This window comes from Piliocolobus tephrosceles, chromosome 6 (genome assembly GCF_002776525.5).
Source record: "Piliocolobus tephrosceles isolate RC106 chromosome 6, ASM277652v3, whole genome shotgun sequence".
Classification (NCBI taxonomy): Eukaryota; Metazoa; Chordata; class Mammalia; order Primates; family Cercopithecidae; genus Piliocolobus; species Piliocolobus tephrosceles.
Window position 1 is genome coordinate 13,243,513 of NC_045439.1, and position 19,638 is coordinate 13,263,150.

The 19,638-nt window shown below is 42.4% G+C and overlaps 2 protein-coding genes across 4 annotated transcripts in view; one reads left to right on the plus strand and one right to left on the minus strand.

Moving 5' to 3' along the window:
* Positions 1-14,962, minus strand: part of UBR7 (ubiquitin protein ligase E3 component n-recognin 7) — a 24,885-nt gene extending 9,923 nt beyond the window's left edge. For 2 of the 3 annotated variants that reach the window (XR_002730275.3, XM_023205523.3), the window contains exons 1-9: positions 14,582-14,962; positions 12,087-12,220; positions 11,663-11,723; positions 10,087-10,182; positions 7,553-7,606; positions 7,251-7,356; positions 3,370-3,578; positions 2,742-2,891; positions 1,671-1,833 (exon numbers count right to left, since the gene is read on the minus strand). Coding sequence is in view for 2 of the 3 variants with exons in the window: in XM_023205523.3 (XP_023061291.1) it covers positions 1,671-1,833; positions 2,742-2,891; positions 3,370-3,578; positions 7,251-7,356; positions 7,553-7,606; positions 10,087-10,182; positions 11,663-11,723; positions 12,087-12,220; positions 14,582-14,731 (1,123 nt within the window). In the remaining variant the exon portion in view is untranslated. The remainder of the gene's footprint in view (positions 1-1,670; positions 1,834-2,741; positions 2,892-3,369; positions 3,579-7,250; positions 7,357-7,552; positions 7,607-10,086; positions 10,183-11,662; positions 11,724-12,086; positions 12,221-14,581) is intronic. The other variant, XM_023205524.3, reaches the window with a different exon arrangement.
* Positions 14,901-19,128, plus strand: GON7 (GON7 subunit of KEOPS complex). Its single transcript, XM_023205525.3, has 2 exons — positions 14,901-15,193; positions 18,249-19,128. The coding sequence occupies exons 1-2, from the start codon at positions 14,986-14,988 to the stop codon at positions 18,341-18,343; spliced, it is 303 nt and encodes a 100-aa protein (XP_023061293.1). The 5' UTR covers positions 14,901-14,985; the 3' UTR covers positions 18,344-19,128.
* Positions 19,129-19,638: the final 510 nt, after the last annotated feature.

Genomic DNA, 19,638 nt, shown 5'->3' on the forward strand with positions numbered 1-19,638 from the left:
TTTATTTTATTTTATTTTATTTTATTTTATTTTATTTTATTTTATTTTATTTATTTTATTTTATTTTATTTTATTTTATTTTATTTTATTTTATTTGATGGAGTCTCACTCTGTCACCCAGGCTGGAATGCAGTGGCATGACCTCGGCTCACTGCAATCTCTGCCTCCCAGGTTGAAGTGATTCTCACGTCTCAGCCTCCCGAGTAGCTGGGACTACAGGCACGCACCACCACGCCTGCCTACTTTTTTGTATTTTTAGTGGAGACGGGGTTTCACCATGTCAGCCAGGCTGGTCTCGAACTCCTGACCTCGGGTGATCCACCTGCATTGGCCTCCCAAAGTGCTGGGATTACAGGCGTGATCCATCACACCCAGCCCAAACAGACTGACTCAGTTTACATTATGTACAAGGTACCTTGAGGGCTACAAAAATCTTTTAGGTGCAAAAATCTTTTTTCTATCCTTGAAAAGTGTTTACTCTAATAAAGGCAAAAAGAAATTAACGGTTATAAATAAAAGACAAGGTGCAGTGGCTTGAACCTGTAATCCTAGCATTTTGGGAGGCCAAGGCAGGCGGATCACCTCAGCTCGGGAGTTCGAGACCAGCCTGGGTGACATGGTAAAACCCTGACTCTACTAAAAATACAAAAATTAGTGGGGACCGGGCATGGTGGCTCACGCCTGTAATCCCAGCACTTTGGTAGGCCAAAGCGGGTAGATCACCTGAGGTCAGGAGGTCGAAACCAGCTGGGCCAACATGGTGAAATCTTGTATCTACTAAAAATACAAAGTAAATTAGCCAGGCATGGTAGTGGGTGCCTGTAATAGCAGCTACTTGGGAGGCTGAGGCAGGAGAATCACTTGAACCCGGAAGGCAGAGGTTGCAGTGAGCCGAGATCATGCCACTGCACTCCAGCCTGGGCGACAGTGAGACTCCATCTCAAAAAAAAAAAAAATTAGCGGGACACAGTGGCATGCATCTGCAGTCACAGCTACTTCAGAGACTGAGGCAGGAGAATCACTTGAGCTCGGGCGGCAGAGGTTGCAGTGAGCCAAGAATGCACCATTGCACTCCAGCCTAAGAGCAAGACCCTGTCTCAAAATAAATAAATAAATAATAAAAGACAGAAATGACTGATGCCATAAAAGACACATAAAAGTGGTGGTATCCAAGTGGAAATGGCTGGGATAGAAATCACTGAAATAAGTTTGGCATGCTGCCCCTGGGTAGCGGTGGCGGGATGTAAAAGCCTTCAATCAAGGGTTTGGGGATATTTTCTCCTCTAGTGGTTTCCTGTGAACCACTGAAGCAACCTCAAGAACTGTCAAAATGGTGACATGCCTTGCTCAAAAAGATGACACATAATGTCCAAAAAATTGTTTCAATGGATGGAAAAATTTTATTCATCCATCTACCCTTAATCAGAAATAGCGTTATGCTGTGGTTTCCCAAGCATGTAATTATTCTAGCATGTAACTCTGCTTCAATGGTAACAGCAGCTGAATATCCACCAATATGAAAATCAAGCAATGATCTATAATTCACAATTTTAATTATTTGTATTAAATTAAAAATATAGGTGTTTATTGCCCCCTTTATAGTTTTTTACATAGTGAAAGAAACTGAATTTTCACACACACACACACACACACACACACACAGTATTTACCACAAATGAGTTCCACTTGCTGGACTCTATTCATGCTGCTAAGGGTATCCATTAGGGGATCGCTCCTGTCAGTGGCCTGGGCAATCTTGCCTTTGTTTTCATAAGCCAGAACTGTGTCATATTCATCTGTCAGGAACAAGACATCTAGATCTCCATACATTTTCTTTAGAAAAAAAAAAAAGAAACAGTTTCCCCATTAGAATTATTTATCATTCTCAGAAAGTCAATTTCATCAGAATCACTAAAAATGTAATTTTTTAAATATTAAGACCTAGAAAAACTGGAACCTCAACACAGAATTGCTAGAAGGATTTATTCTTTTTGCCCAGATTTCTGTCAGAATTCTCCCAATTTCCCAGATGTCATATACTCTATGAGATCTTTATTTAAAAATCACTGATTTACTGTAACTTTCTTTCTTTCCTTTTCTTTTTTTCTTTTTTTGAGACGGAATTTCACTCTTCTTGCCCAGGCTGGAGTGCAATGGCATGATCCCGGCTCCTTGCAACCTCCGCCTTTCGGGTTCAAGCGATTCTCCTGCCTTGGCCTCCCAAGGAGCTGGGATTACAGGCATGTGCCACCACGCCCAGCCAATATTGTACTTTTAGTACAGACAGGATTTCACCATGTTGGTCAGGCTGGTCTCGAACTCCTGACCTCAGGTGATTCACCCAACTTGGCCTCCCAAAGTGCTGGGATTACATGCATGACCCATCACACCTGGCCAATTTACTGTAACTTTCAACCAGTGTTTCCAAGCAACTTTTTGATGTAACAAAGAACTGCTATTTGCCTAAAGATAAGTAAACTAAAATTAAAATAATTTAAAATACTGCATAATTATCCATTTCTTCCACAAACATTCCAACTGTAAGTACTATAGCATAAATTTGCTTAATGTAAAAATTTTGAGGGTCTCCTAAACATTAATTCCATAAATATACTGTTCAGGTGTTCTTTTTATTTTTCTTTCTTCCTCTGGTACAAAAATTGAATTGTTTTCCCAGGTGTCCTTATTTTGGGGGACAGTACACAAAATATGCTAACACTGAAATTAATCAGATACTTTACCATACAGTCTTGGCAGGTACACAACTTGCTACGCCAGTTCAGGGGCCAATAGGTGGCAGTGTCTTTCTTTATAAACTGCTTAGCTTTAAGCTCCTGAAGTTTGCAGCCAGATTTTGATTCTGCGTTGAGACTTTCGTTCTTAAACACTGTCTGAAATAAAATTAAGTTTTGAAGCATGTTTTTTAAACTACCACAGTTTTCATAGTTTAGATTTTGTAAAGAGATTTCTTTAGGCAAAGGATAAAATTGAAATCCAAAGCCATAAGTTTACAGAATTAATTCCGCTTCAGTTTTCTTTTGTTTTTGTTCAGACAGAATCTCGTTCTGTCGCCCAGGCTACAGTGCAGTGGCATGATCTCGGATCACTGTAACCTCCACCTCCTGGGTTCAAGCAATTCTCCTGCCTCAGTCTCCTGAGTAGCTGGGATTACAGGCATGTGCCACCATGCCCGGCTAGTTTTTGTAATTTTAGTAGAGATGACGTTTAACCATGTTGCCAAGGCTGGTCTCAAACCCGTGACCTCAGGTGATCTGCCTGCCTTGGCCTCCCAAAGTGCTGGGATTATGGGCACGAGCCACTGCCCCTGGCCCAGTCTTATTTCTTGATGGCTTGTACTTCACATATTACCTGGAGATCAGATTCAGAACTAGAGCTAGCACATGGTTCACTGTTCTGCTCTGCTTTAACCTCCTGGACATCATCCTTTCCCTGTTCTGGAACATCCTCTTTGAGGGTACTATCTTGATGCTCTCCATTTTCAGGTTTAATAACTTCCTGATCACCTATTCCATCAATGTTCCGCACCAATCCATCATCCTCAGTGGATATTTTGGTTACTGTGGGTTCAAAGAAAAAAAAAGAAAAACACATACACACATATCCACTGACCTAACAGACAATAAAATCCCAACAGACAATAAAATCACTTATTCTATTATTATTTTTTTTTTTTTACAGACAGATTCTCACTCTGTCACCCACGCTAGAGTGCAGTGGCATGGTCTTGACTCACTGCAACCTCTGTCTCCCAGGTTCAAGCAATCCTCATGCTTCAGACACCCGAGTAGCTGGGACTACAGGTGCGCGCCACTATGACTGGCTAATTTTTTGTATTTTTAGTAGAGACAGGGTTTCGCCATGTTGGCCAGGCTGGTCTCGAACCCCTGATGTCAAGTGATCTGCCTGCCTCAACCTCGCAAAGTGCTGGGATTACAGGTGTGAGCCACCACGTCAGGCATACAATAGCTTTTGCCTTTTTTTTTTTTCCAGATGGAGTTTCGCTCTTGTTGCCCAGGCTGGAGTGCAATGGCACAATCTTGGCTCACTGCAACCTCCACCTCCTGGGTTCAGGCAATTCTCCTGCCTCAGCCCCCTGAGTAGCTGGGATTACAGGCATGCGCCACCATGCCTGGCTATTTTTTATTTTATTTTTTATTTATTTATTTATTTATTTTTTTTGAGACGGAGTCTCACTCTGTCCACCAGGCTGGAGTGCAGTGGCGCAATCTCGGCTCACTGCAAGCTCCGCCTCCTGGGTTCACGCCATTCTCCTGCCTCAGCCTCCCTAGTAGCTGGGACTACAGGCGCCCGCCACCGCGCCCGGCTAATTGGTCAGGCTGGTCTCAAACTCCTGACCTCAGGTGATCTGCCCGCCTCGGCCTCCCAAAGTGCTGGGATTACAGGCATGAGCCACCACTTCTGACCTAAAAGCACTTTTTCTGATTTTAAAATATTTCAGAATCTGGAAAAAGAGATTAGTCCACCATAGTCTCCGAAATACTAAGAAAGAAAATACTGATGCTTCTTTAGGTTATGTCTGTCTAACCCAAAGAATTCAAATAATTGAACAATTTATTTGAAAATATCAATCACTGCTTAAGCACTTTACACATAAAGGAGAAAATAATGTACTGTACTTGTTAGAGACAGAATAATACAAGAAGTAGGAGGAAGAGACTGAACTGTAAACACAGACAGAAGGGTAATTTTTTAAAAACAGCTTTTCTTTATGGGAGGAAGAAATAAAAAAACAATGGGTGTAGCAGCAGATATACTCTGAGACAGAGAAGAGAAACAACAGGGGAGCTCACATTGGATGCCAGCATTTCAATGTAATAGGAGATGAAGCCATCTGCTGACGGGAGAGGAAATGAAGGGAGAGGCAGGAGATCAATTTTAAAAACCCAATTAAGCTGAGTATGGTGGCTCACACCTGTAATCCCAGCACTTTGGGAGGCCAAGACAGGTGGATCACCTGAGGTCAGGAGTTCAAGACCAGCCTGGCCAACATGGTGAAACCCCTTCTCTACTAAAAACAGAAGAATTAGCTACGCATGCTGGTGCATGCCTGTAATCCCAGCTACTTACAGCTGGGAGGCTAAGCCAGGAGAATTGCCTGAACCCAGGAGGCATAGGTTACTGTGAGCCGAGACTGTGCCACTGCACTCCAGTCTGGGCAACAGAGCAAGACTCCGTCTTAAAAAAAAAAACCCAACGAGTAAGAACTATACATAGATAGGTTCAGCATCTGTGGACAGTGAGAGAGATCACTGGAAAGGGAATGAACAGAAAGGGAGCAGCACTTAAGAACTCTGAGGCAAACTGGCCAGGCATGGTGGCTCACGCCTATAATCCCAGCACTTTGGGAGAATGAGATGGGTGGATCACTTGACATCAGGAGTTTGAGACCAGCCTGGCCAACACAGCAAAGCCTTGTCTTCACTGAAAATACAAAAATTTGCCAGGTGTAGTGGCATGTGCCTGTAGTCCCAGCTACTCTGGAAGCCGCATCACAAGAATCGCTTGAACCCAGGAGGCGAGGTTGCAGTGAGCCGAGATAGCACCCCTGCACCCCAGCCTGGATAACACAGCCAGACGCTGTCTCAAAAAAAAAAAAAAGACAGAAAAACATGAGACTGGAGGTACAGCTATGCTGCTCATGGTTTGTATGGTGAACTGGTCTCTAAAAATGAGAAGGGCAAGAAATTATGAAGCCAAAGCAGCAGATACTATGAGTTTAACTGCCACCTTAAAAATAAATTAAGAAACACATAAAGCATTACCAATAAGATATTTAATGCCTCAGAACCATTGATTAATTAGTTGTTTTGATTTAATTTCTTAGTGTATAATAAAAGCACCAGATAGGCTGGGCATGGTGGCTCATGCCTGTAATCCCAGCACTCTGGGAAGCCAAGATGAGTGGATCACTTGAGCTCAGGAGTTCAAGACCAGCCTGGGCAACACGGCAAAACACTGTCTCTACAGAAAATACAAAATTAGCAGGGCATGGTAGCGTGTGCGTGCAGTCCACTTTTATAAGGTCACTAATCCCATTCATGAGGGCTTGGACTTATAAAACAGGCTCAAGCGAGCTTGTTTGCCCCTTTTAACAGGTACTGACACATAAAAGGCTCCATCTATGAGGAATGGGCCCTCAACCAAACCACTGACTCTGCAGGCACCTGAATTTTGGACTTCCCAGCCTCCAGAACTGTGAGAAATATCCATCTATTGTTTATAAATTACCCAGCCTAAGGTATTTTGTTCTAGCACCCCAGACAGACTAAGACACCACCCCCTCGCCAACCGATACCATGTGTTATAATTAACAACTTATTTTGGTTCTATTTATCTTTCAAAATCCCATTCGAAAACTGCCTCCTCCATTTTCTCTAACTCTGGTATCATCAATATTCTGCATCATATCATTTAAGTATAATTTTGTTTTTGGTAGTATCCCAACCAATCTATGCACCTTGTGGAGAAAGAACACATACTACGTTTTGTTTGTTTTTTTTTTTTTTTTTTTGAGACGGAGTCTCGCTCTGTCGCCCGGGCTGGAGTGCAGTGGCCGGATCTCAGCTCACTGCAAGCTCCGCCTCCCAGGTTTACGCCATTCTCCTGCCTCAGCCTCCCCAGTAGCTGGGACTACAGGCGCCCGCCACCTCGCCCGGCTAGTTTTTTGTATTTTTTTAGTAGAGATGGGGTTTCACCATGTTAGCCAGGATGGTCTCGATCTCCTGACCTCGTGATCCGCCCGTCTCGGCCTCCCAAAGTGCTGGGATTACAGGCTTGAGCCACCGCGCCCAGCCTGGTTTTTTTTTTTTGAGATGGAGTCTCGTTCTGTTGCCCAGGTTGGAATGCAGTGGCATGATCTCAGCTCACTGCAACCCCTGCCTCCTGGGTTCGAGCGATTCTTCTGCCTCAGCCTCCTGAGTAGCTGGGATTACAGGCACGTGCCATGATGCCCGGTTAATTTTTGCATTTTTAATAGAGACGGGGTTTCACCATATTGGCCAGGCTGGTCTCGAACTCCTGACCTCAGGTGATCCACCTGTCTTGGCCTCCCAAAGTCCTGGGATTAGAGGCGTGAGCCATCGTGCCTGGCCAGAACATACACTATTTTATAACCACAGAGTTAAAAATAGTTGCTAAAAATTCTGAATTGAACACACAAATTTCACAAGCACAAGTTTGTGGCACACTAACTTCACAAAGATACCTACCTGCCAATTGTGCAGCATAAGCCCACAAAAAAGAACAACGTTTCATGCAGGCCTGGCATACCATCTCCTGAAAATCCCCACTCTCAGGGGGAATGGCACCAAGATGCTGTGAATATAGAACACCAAAAATTTTCTTGTGATTGCCAAACTGTCCAAAATGCCCATTATTTTATAAATAAATACCGTAATAATACACTGATCATATCACTATAATTTATTTTTAGAAGAGTAATTATAATGTAAAATATAACCTTTATCTTTTTGTGATGACAATGGTTTCAAACGTAGAACATTTTCCTTACCCTTCCATGGAACCAGTCTTCACAGACGACACACTGGATCATCTCATCTGGAATCTAACAGAGAAAAGCAGTTTGTTAAGGATTACACTGAATTCGGGAACATGGAAGTAACCTGGCACACAGTAGAATAAGATACTACATATTCGTTCCACATGAACTGGTGTTCCAAAGGCTTACATTGAGATAAGCCCTTTACAAACAATCTCAAAGCTCTTTCACATCAGTTACTTAATATCTGATTCTCACAAAACTGTGTAGACAAAGAGGGCATTCCCATTTTATACAAAACTCAGGCCAAGGCAAGTAATGTGAATGGACCAATGCAGACAGTGACAACTAGGACTTTTCACCACACCATCCTTTAATACAATACTCAGTTGTATTACTGTATAAGAATGGTCACTCCAGCTTTCTTTATGATATTGAAAAATTAGACAATGTCTTTCTGCTGCAGAAAAACCATCCTGCCAAGTACACTGAAAAGTAAATGTTAGTAAAAACCTCTTGATACATAACTCCTCTAATTTGAATAAATTAAATAATTAAATGCTGGCCCTAGGAAAATAATATACCAAAGAACACAGACTATTTGGGGGATGATTTTCTTTTATTCCCAGGCTCTCTTAACTGTTAATTAACAACCCAATGTTGTTGTCCTTTTCCTATTGTAGGCTTCTTAAAGGGGGGAAAAAAAGCACATACTGTGGAACAGGAGGAGCTGTAACACTTTACTACATGCCTTAAAATATCCAGTTTTGGCCAGGCATGGTGGCTCACGCCTATAATCCCAGCACTCTGGGAGGCCAAGGTGGGCGGATCGCCTGAGGTCAGGAGTTTGAGACCAGCCTGGCTAACATGGTGAAACTCTGTCTCTACTAAAAATACAAAAATCAGCCAGGCATGGTGGCAGGTGCCTGTAATCCCAGCTACTCAGGAGACTGAGGCAGGAGAATCGCTTGAACCCGGGAGACAGAGGATGCAGTGAGCCAAGATCACGCTACTGTACTCCAGCCTGGGTGACAGAGCGAGACTCTGTCTTAAAAAAAAGAAAGAAAAAAAAAAATCCAGTTTTAAGATTTTATTTTTGCTAACTCAGAGACCTTCAATCTGTCCCTGTACATAATTTGGTTTAATAATTATAGTTCCAATGCAATTAGAAAACAAGGAAGAAGGCAGAAGGCTAATATCTCTAAAGACAAAAAGTACTCTTTCAAATCAGTAAATACCCAAACAAAACCCAAACCAATCAAAACATGGGCTGAGGATATGAAAGGACAATTCAGAGGGAAGGTTATTACGGATGTCCAGCAAACTCGTGAAAAAATGCATAATCTCACTTATCATCACGGAAAGAAAAAAAATTTAAGATACTATTCTTCATTTATCAAAATGGCAAAATTTCTGAGAACTGGTAATACGCAGGGTTGACAAAAGTGTTGGGGAAAAAACATTATCATATACTGTTGCTGGTTCAACTTTTTTGGCAGACATGATCACAATTTTATTTTATTATTTATTATGATTATTATTTTTTGAGACAGAGTCTCGCTCTGTCACCCATGCTGAAGTGCAGCGCCACAATCCGGGCTCACTGCAACCTCTGCCCCATGGGTTCAAGTGATTCTTGTGTTTCAGCCTCCTGAGTAGCCAGGACTACAGGCATGAGCCACAGTGCCCGGCCAATCACAATTTTAAACCCCACAAATACACTTTGATCTGTCAATTCTACTGATCCATTCTACATAAATACGGAGTATACTCAGTTGTATTACTGTATAAGGATGTTCACTCTAGCTTTCCTTATAATATTGAAAAATCAGACAATGCCATTCTGCTATAGAAGAACGATTAGGTTGACTAACTTATGGCATATGAAGTTATAGGACACTCCGCAGCAGTTAGAACGGGGTAAGTGTGTTTGTTAACATGAATGTCTATGATACACTGGTGAGAAAAACCAGCTGCAGAAGTGTACAGAATTTTCACTTCTGTTAATGGAAAGGAAATTACACATTGAAACACACATTCACTCAAACACTTTCATGTGCACAGAAAAAGACCTAAAAATATACACACCAAAAGTGTTAACAGTGGTTAGGCTTGGGAGGTAAGAGGTGCAAGAGTGACGAAGAACTCATTTTGAATTTTGCATATATTTCTCATTGACATTTTTAAGAGGATGCTGTTTGTATACCCCATTTCTTTCCGTAAAGAGACACAAGAAATTGAAGGTCATTTCTTAGAAAGTGTTAGGGGGCAGGGGGAGGCAGTCAGGGAAGGAGAGGAAGGGAAGAAGCTCTGGCTTTGGGAAAGTCCTCTCCAATATTTCATTCTTATGATGTAAAAATGAAAAGAATGGTTGAGATGTGTATCAATTATAGATCCAACCCAGATTCATAAGAAAAGATAAATCTAGAACCCTTTCACCATCCCGCACTGCCTCCTGAAGAGCCAGAGGCTCAGATATGACAAGCAGTTGAGGAATCAAGGCTAGAGGGGACACACTCCCAGGTTTAACTTAACAATTCTCTTACCTCGTCTTCAGGATCAGGATAAGGTCTCTTGCAAATGCAGTACAATCCAAAAAAGTTGTCATTGTACTTATTGCCAGAATTTACCTTTGCTTTGTCCTGAAATATAATATTGATTTCAATAATAATATGATCTAATTTTAACTATAATTTCACACATTATAAAATGAATGCATTCAATACATTTCCACATTATTTCCCGCCAGAGGCTGATCTTTAACTTTCAAAGTAGGAAAAAAAAAACTCACTACTACTAAAGGGATACTTTTTTCAGGATACAGAGAAAAAATAAAATTTGTTTTTGTTTTTGTTTTTTTTTTGGTGGTAATTAGGAGAAATTAAATACACCTATTCAGTAAAGTGGAGATAAAAGTTAATCATAAATATTAATTATCAATCTATGTGAACTGATATTGGCCTGGAATTTCAAAGTACTTCTTTTTCCTTTTTGATAGAGATGGGGTCTCACTATGATGCCCAGGCTGGTCTGGGGTCAAGCCATTCTCCCACGTAGGCCTCCCAAAGTGTTGGGATTACAGGTGTGAGTCACCACGCCCGGCCTCATTTATTGGTTTTTCTTTTTCTTTTTTTTTTGAAATGGACTCTCGCTTTGTCACCCAGGCTGGAGTGCAGTGGCACAATCTCGAGTGAGAGAAACCTCCGCCTCCTGGGTTCAAGCGATTCTCGTGCCTCAGCCTCCCGAGTAGCTAGGATTACAGGCACATACCACCATGCCCAGATAGTTTTTTGTATTTTTAGTGGGGGGCGGGGGTGGTTTCACCATGATGGCCAAGCTGCTTTCTTTTTGTATTTTTTTTTTTAGTAGAGACGGGGTTTCACCGTGTTAGCCATGATGGTCTCGATCTCCTGACCTTGTGATCCGCCCGCCTCGGCCTCCCAAAGTGCTGGGATTACAGGCTTGAGCCACCGCGCCCGGCCTTCAAGCTGCTTTCAAACTCCTAACCTCAAGTGATCTGCCCACCTCAGCCTCCCAAAGTGCTAGGATTACAGGTATGAGCCACTGTGTCAGTCTATTTATTGTTTTTGTTTTGAGATAGAGTCTTGCTCTGTTGCCAGGCTGGAGTGCAGTGGTGCAATCTCAGCTCACTGCAACCTCTACCTCCTGGGTTCAAGCAATTCTCCTGCCTCAGCCTCCCAAGTAGCTGATCGAGTAGGTGACTGGGTGCCACCATGCCCAGCTAATTTTTGTATTTTTAGTAGAGACAGGGTTTCACCATGTTGGCCAGGATGGTCTCGATCTCCTGACCCTGTTTATTGTTTTTAAGTGATACCCTTCGCTTTAAAAGCCTCAGAGAATAAGTACAACCAATATAATTAAACCTGAATTACTTTCAAGTACATCTCTCCCCCAAACCTTTCATATTAATTACCATCTATCTTGTAGGCTCTCAACAGTTTATATAGTTTTTCCAACAAAGTAAAAAATGAAATGGCCATCTGCAGAGAATAAGCATAAGAACTTCTTTTTTGGAAAATACAGGTATTTGTTTTTTACCCACTCTGGCAAATATTAACCCCAGCTGCTCTAACTGCATTTATAGTTACAGTGCTTACTTACAGGAAGTAATTTGCATTCCAAAGTTTTAAACTTGCTATTTCCACAATCACAACGAAAATTTCTGAAAAAAGGAGGAAATAACAATTTTATTTTTCTTTTTACAAAATCCAATTTAAAATTTCTTCAAGCATTCTAAGACTTTACAATTCTGGAAATTAATATGTACAGAAGCAAATATTTATATCACATACACACAAACACACACAAGTAAAATGATGACAGAGAAAGATGAGTAGTTTGAGTTTGTACCATATTATGTTTTTAAAGGCTCTAGAAACAACTCTCTCTAATTATATAAAATAATTACATGAAATTTCACTACTGTACAACAGCTTTGCATGAAAAAACAACATTAGGAAAAAGTGTAGATGGGAAAGAATCTATACTTCAAAAGCATTTAGTAACAATCTCTGACTATGTTTACCTTTTTGTGTATAGCTCAAATAGTTTGTGACTTCCATGACATTCATAACTGCAAGCTAAACAAATTCCTGCTGGTTCTTCTCCCTCTGGGGTGCAGGTACTACAGGCATATAGTGCTTGCCTCTTTACTGAGCCCTAAAAGCCCCCAAAATGGAAAAGAGAATTAATGTAATAGCATGGTTTACCTAATACCCACACTAGGAACTGAAAAATAATTAAAATCAGATTATCTGTGGTCAAGACCTTTCTGTAAAAACCATTAAGACTAAAAAGTTTACACAGCAGAGCATCAACCAAAACACAGTTGTGTTGCATGTTTCATTTTTATACTAGTGCTTTTTTTCATGCAAGCACTTTTTTATTTCTTCCTAATTTATTTATTTTTTGCAGAGATGAGGTCTTGCTATGTTGCCTAGGCTTGTCTCAAACTCCTGGGCTCAAGCAGTTCTCTGCCTTGGCCTTCCAAAGTGCTGGGACTACAAGCATTAGCCATGACACAAGTCAGCACTCCTTTCTTAAAGTGATAGGATGTCTGAATTTGTCAGTCGGCTGTGAATAAATGGATCTGTTTAATCATTTTAACATGTGAAAACACAGGAGCATATGTATAGGTTTATGTAAGTAATATCACACTTTCATCCTGGAAAATGTTTGTAAATCCACCAAAGAGAGAATCAACACATGCAAAGAATCTCTTTGATTTTTAGGAGATGCATGCTGAAGTATTTAGAGGTACAGTGTCATCATGTCTGCAACTTATTTTTAAATAGTTCAAAATTTTAAAACAACAAATTTTAAGTAGAAAAGGAGATAAATGTGACCAAATGTTAAAAAGTGAATATGTAGGCTGGGTGCAGTGGCTCACGCCTGTAATCCCAGCCCTTTGGGAGGCAAAGGTGGGCAGATCACCTGAGGTCAGGAGTTCAAGACCAGCCTGGTCAACGTGGTGGAACCCCATCTCTAAAAAACCCCATCTACTAAAAATACAAAAATTAGCTGGGCGTGGTGGCGGGCACCTGTAATCCCAGCTACTTGGGAGGCTGAGACAGGAGAATCGCTTGAACCTGGGAGATGGAGGTTGCAGTGAGCCAAGATCATGACATTGCACTCCAGCCTGGGTGGCAAGAGTGAAATTCCATCTCAAAAAAAAAAAACAAAAGTGAATATGTGTAATAGGTATAGTTACCTTCCTCTAGGAAGGAGGAAGATAGACAAGGAGGCTTCCGGGATGCCAGTAAGGTTCTATTTCTTTCTTTTCTTTTTTTTTTTAAGTTCTTTTCCAATAAGCCTTTTGCACTCCTAATGTTCTATTTGTTGATCTGGGTGGTGGGAACATGCACACTTTCCTTTCAAGCTGTGTACATGATTTGTGCAAATTTCCATTATTTTTTACCACAATAAAAAGAAAATATTAAGGGAATCCATTTCATAAAGGTAACTACACTTCAAAAATAGTTTACATACAGACTTAGAACTTTTTTTTTTAAGGAAAGCAGGCGAAAAATTGTTTTAGTGGTGACCAAAGGTTTTAAAATACCTGGGGCTATGTCTGGATACCAGGTTTATTCAACAATCTAGCACTTTGCAGTGTAAACTAAACTTGGTCAACAACGAGAACTGGTATTATCACCTCAGTTCATACCACATAATGAACGCAAGTCTCTCCCCTCATCTCCCCAGTGTTCCAATCCACCCCTCTGCCTAGGTAACCCTTCTTCCTGCCAATTCTTATTCTTTGTCAGTCTTCTTCCTACCCATCCTTTTCCATTTTTGTAACTCGAAGTATAGGGTGAGTCACTAAACACATCACACCCCCTCAAACACTTGCTCACTCACAACGTCTTCCAAATGCCAAATAGATCCTTTTCTCCTCTCTCCCCTCCCTTGCCAGAGCCACTTGCTGTTCTGTTTCCGGTCTATTTCCAGGGGAGGAGGGCAGACTGCAGACAGACATGGGTACTTGCTTCATTTTGCCAAAAAAAGGAAGAAAAAGTACTAGCTAGCACTTGTCAAACTAAATTGCAGAGGAACTAGCTGTCAAGGAGCTCACCGCAAATCCCTATGGATTTGAAAATCTCTTTAACCTGACTCTCCCCATTTGGTCCCTAATAAATAAATAAATAATCTTAGGATGGGAAAAGCAGGGACAAAGATGTCTGGATCTGAGAGGTCGCGGGCTGGTTTCGTGAAAAGCAGTGGTGCACCAGGAAGAGGCTGGAGAGGACGGACAGAGCAGCTGCTCCAGGGCCCTTCCTGGCTGGCCGGACAGAGTTAGAGAGGGAAGATGGGGACCCCTGCTGGACACAGGCTGAAGGGGGCCCAGGAGGTTGGGGATAAAAGGGAAGGGTGGGCTTGGGGTAAGGAAGCGGCAGACTAACGGCGGCCCCGGACCACCACTGGGGAGACGACTGCGGCAGGCGGGAATAGGGACAGCCGGGCCGGGAAGGGGAGGTTCGGCGGGAGCCGCGGGAGACAAGGCCCGGGCCGCGTGCCCACCTGCGAGTAGGAGCACTTCTCGGAGTCGCTGCCGCCCAGGACAGCACACGCCTCATTCTCCAGCTCCTCGTCCTCCTCGAGGACGTCGACCAACGATACCACGGGCTCCAGCTCCGACTGCCGCCCAGCGGAGCCCTCAGCTCCGGCCATCCTCAACTGTCACCCGAACCGCGGCACGGCCCCGGCGGAGGCGGGAAAAGCGGCCACGAGGGGCGTAGCCGGAGGAGGCGGGGCCCGAGTGCCAGGAACCAATGACAACGAAAAAAAGCGAAGGAAGGGGGAGGAGCGACTTCCGACAAACGGATGTCACTCCTCTCCCTTCTGCCGCCTGCGCCGGCGGCGGGCTGATTTCCGCCTCCGGGTGGCGCTTCCCCGTGTCGTGTTCTGGAAGCTTAGCGGTCACCATGGAGCTGCTGGGAGAGTATATCGGACAGGAAGGGAAGCCGCAGAAGCTGCGGGTGTCTTGTGAGGCGCCGGGTGACGGCGACCCTTTCCAGGGTCTATTGTCTGGCGTGGCCCAGATGAAGGAGCTGGTAACGGAATTATTCGGCCCCCTGCTACAGGCGGAAGTGCAGCACCGGGTGGCGGCAGCTCCAGACGAGGCCCTGGACGGTGAGCTCTGAGACAGTGCTGCAGCGACAGGAGGACGGGGCGGGCGCCAGGGGAAATTGGCTTGGGGAGCCCGTGTAGAGTGGCAGACTTGGACAAAGTGAGCCTCGAGGAAAGAAGAATTGCATCTAAAAATTGTTGGCGGGCCAGGCGAAGTGGGGCTCACGCCTGTAATCCCAACACTTTGGGAGGGCGAGGCAGGAGGATCACTTCAGGTCAGTAGTTCCAGAACAGCCAGGGCAACATATCGAGATCCCGTTTCTATTATTATTTCAAAGATAATTTAAAAAATAAAAATTGTTGGCATTTATCACCATATTTATTTGGGCTGCTTCTACTCAAGCATTTCCACGACTCATCGCTATTTCATTTATTTCACTAAAAAACGTGCCGAATGCCTACTATTTGCCAAACCCTGAGCTGAGCCCTGGAGGAAGAATGAGGTGAATGCGACTCAGTTCCTGCCCTTGTGAAACACACGGGAATTAGACAGGCAGACACTCTTATTAAAAGTGAAAGTGGGCCGGGCCGGTAGCTCACACCTGTAATCCCAGCACTTTGGGAGGCTGAGGCGAGCGGATCACAAGGTCAGGAGTTCGAGACCAGCCTGGCCAATATGGTGAAACCCTGTCTCTACTAAAAATACAAAAATTAGCTGGGAGTGGTGGCAGGCACCTGTAATCCCAGCTACCTGGGAGGCTGAGGCAGAAGAATCGCTTGACCCCGGGAAGGGGAGGTTGCAGTGAGCCGAGATGGCGCCATTGCACTCCAGCCTGGGCGACAGAGCAAGACTCCCTCTCAAAAAAAAAAAAAAAAAGAAAAAGAAAGTGGTTCTATGGCCCTCTGTAAGTGTTGCAAACCCAGAGACCCTCAGAAGGCTTCAGAGAGGATAAGACTTTTGAGCTGGGTATTGAATAAAAAGGAGTTTTATCAAGTGTGAAACTACAGACATATTTGAAAGAGTACAATCTATCGCCGAGTAGGAACAGGTTCCAAAGACTGGGACAGACTTAATTTTAACATGTATTAACTCCCAGAGACTCCCTTGCCTTTCCAGTTTTGTAGGTGCAGTTTGAAAGTAGAAATGTGAAGTTTAACTGCATTATTTTTAAAAAATTGCCTCGAATGCAGAAATAGGCAGGTACTTTTTTTTTTTTGAAATGGAGTCTAGCTCTGTTGCCCAGGCTGGAGTGCAGTGGCACAATCTCGGCTCACTACAACCTCTGCCTCCCGGGTTCAAGTGATTCTCCTGTCTCAGCCTCCCAAGTAGCTGAGATTACAGGCGCCTGCCACCATTCCCAGCTAATTTTTGTATTTTCAGTAGAGACGGGGTTTCACTGTGTTGGCCAGGCTGGTCTCGAACTCCTAACCTCATGATCCACCCGCCTCGGCCTCCCAAAGTGCTGGAATTACAAGCCTGAGCTGCTGCACCCGGCCAGGCAGGTACATTTTAACTGTCCTGAGCTGAAAAATCCAAGAATAGATATTAGAGTCAGGATTTACAATTCTCTAAGAGGAGCTTAAACTGTACTTTCCTTCCATCTTGGGAATTACATCTTGATAATATGGATGTTGGCTATAATCAAAAAGAACAATAACAAGTGTTGGCTGGAATGTGGAGAAATTGGAGATCTTGTACATTGTTGGTGGAAATGTAAAACAGTGTAACCACTGGGAAAAAGAGTTTGGTAGCTCCTCAGAAAGTTGACATGAAGTTACCATATGACCCAGCAGTTCCACTGGTAGTCCTCCCAAGAGAACTAGAAAGTATGTTCACACAAAAACTTACACATGAATGTTCATAGCAGCAGCATTTATAGTAGCTAAAATGTGGAAACCACAATTGACCGGGCTTGGTGTTGCACCTTTAGGAGGTGGGAGGATCACGTGAACCCAAGAGTTTGAAGCTGCAGTGGGCTGATTGTTCCACTGCACTCCAGCCTGGAGGACAGAGTGAGGCCTCATCTCTTCATCTCTAAAAATAATGATAATTTAAAAAAATAGAAATAATGCAAATATCCATCAACTGATGAGTGCATTAACAAAATGTGGTGTATCCATACAATGGAATATTATTAGCAATAAAAGGTAATGAAGTATTAATACGTGCTACAACATGAATGAACCTTGAAAACATTATGCTAAGGTGAGAGCCAGACACAAAAGGGTACGTGTTATATGATTTTGTTTATATGAATATACAGAAGAGACAAATCCATAGAGATAGATTAGTGAGCTGGGTGCAGTGGTGGGCACCTGTAGTCCCAGCTACTCTAGAGGCTGAGACAGGAGGATCACTTGAACCTGGGAGTTTGAGTCTAGCCTGGGCAACATAGCAAGACCCTCTCACTAATAAAAATTAAGGGGGAACAAAAGTAGATTAGTGGTTGCTGAAGGCTGAGGGGAATGGAAAGTGACTGCTAATGGGCATAATTCATTTCTCTTTGGAGTGATGAAAGCATTCTAGGATTGGATAGTGGTGATGATTGCACAATCTAGTGAATATACTAAAAACCACTAAGCTGTACACTTTTAAAAGTGGATTTTGGCCGGCCGCAGTGGTTCATGCCTGTAATCCCAGCAGTTTGGGAGGCCGAGGCATGCAGATCACGAGGTCAGGAGATCGAGACCATCTTGGCCAACATGGTGAAACCCCGTCTCTACTAAAATACAAAAAATTAGCCGGGCGTGGTAGCGCGTGCCTGTAATCCCAGCTACTTGGGAGGCTGAGACAGGGGAATCGCTTGAACCCTGGAGGCAGAGGTTGCAGTAATCTGAGATTGCACCACTGCACTCCAGCCTGGTAACAGAGAAAGACTCCATCTCAAAAAGAAAAAACAGACTGGATTTTATGATGAATGAGTTAATATTTCCAAAGAGGAAAGTGATAGAAAATAAAGATTTTAAACACTGAAATTCTCAAAATCATTTTAATCTAAAATGTGCATGGTTTTATTAATCCCTAAAGTGAAATGGTCTCGTTATCAACCACTTTAGCTATATATATTTCTTTCAACCATAGAATGTATTGTCATACAACAAATATTTATTTTAAAAGGTGATGATGAAGATGATGCAGAAGATGAAAATAACATTGATAACAGAACTAACTTCGATGGACCATCTGCAAAACGGCCAAAACCACCGTCTTAACTAGCCTTTATGACATTAAAAAGATGGCTGTTGTATCCCAATTGTCACACTAGGACATTTAAGGAAGACTTATGCTCTAATTTGGAAAAGCACTTGTGTTGTTTTCCTGGGACAATTTTGTCAAAGAGAAAACTGGTTTTTCTGTTTCTAGCAAAGATAGTAAAGGCTTAGAAATGAAATCTGTTTTCTTGAAAAATAAATTTCAGACCATGGAAGGAAAATAGAACACTTCATAATATATAAAATCCTCTGAAGTTGGCAACTGAATTTTTATCATTGTTTTCTATTTTTAAAATAACCATTGATTTGTGTGATGTCTACATCTTTTAACTTCTGCTTCTGTTATAAACAGTACGTCATGGTTCATAGGCAGTAACGTTTCAGAGAACTGACATGAACAAGTGGTGAAAAGTGGGCATTAAATGCAAAAAATAACAGTTCTTCATAAATAGAAGGAAAATGAGGAAATAGAAATACTGAAGGGAGAGTCCTTGAAAGAGACCCAAGGAAACCCTGAATTCATACCCATGTCAAAGATACAGGTATCCTGAGATGATGCCGCTTGATGAATGTGCATTAATCTGATTGTACCTTAAGAGAGCCAGATGGGGTAGGGTATGTTTTTGTGCTGTGATATGGTATGTATACAGGTACAAATATAAGGCCTTACGTAAACAATCTGCGTTGATTACAATTTGGATATTTCCTCTCCTCCTGTAGCCATACTTTGATTTTGCTTTAAAAAGATTATTGAATCCTTTAAAAATATATATTCCTAAAGTATGTATGTGTGTGTGTTTCTTTTCTGCTTGTCAGTGGGACTAAGGCATTTTTATTTGCTATGCATCCTTCCTGATTTAGATAGCTTCAATGCAAAGAAATCAAGTATAATGTACCTAGTAAAATACAAATAGTCATGGGATTTTAGAGTTGGAAGTAACTTTACAAATTATGTGATTTATTTCAGAGATAAATCTCAGGATAAGTATTTGCCCTCAGATTACAGAGTACTGGGTTACATAAATAGCCTTTAGATTTTTTTTAAGCTGATAAAAGGTGAGAGAAATCATTAATCAACTTTTTTTTTTCTTTTTTTTTTTTTGAGACAGAGTTTCACTCTTGTTGCCTAGGCTGGAGTGTATTGGTGCGATCTTGGCTCACTGCAACCTCAGCTCCCAGGTTCAAGCAATTCTCTTGCCTCAGCCTCCCAAGTAACTGAAATTACAGGCATGTGCCACCACGCCCAACTAATTTTGTATTTTTAGTGGAGATGGGGTTTCACCATGTTGGTCAGG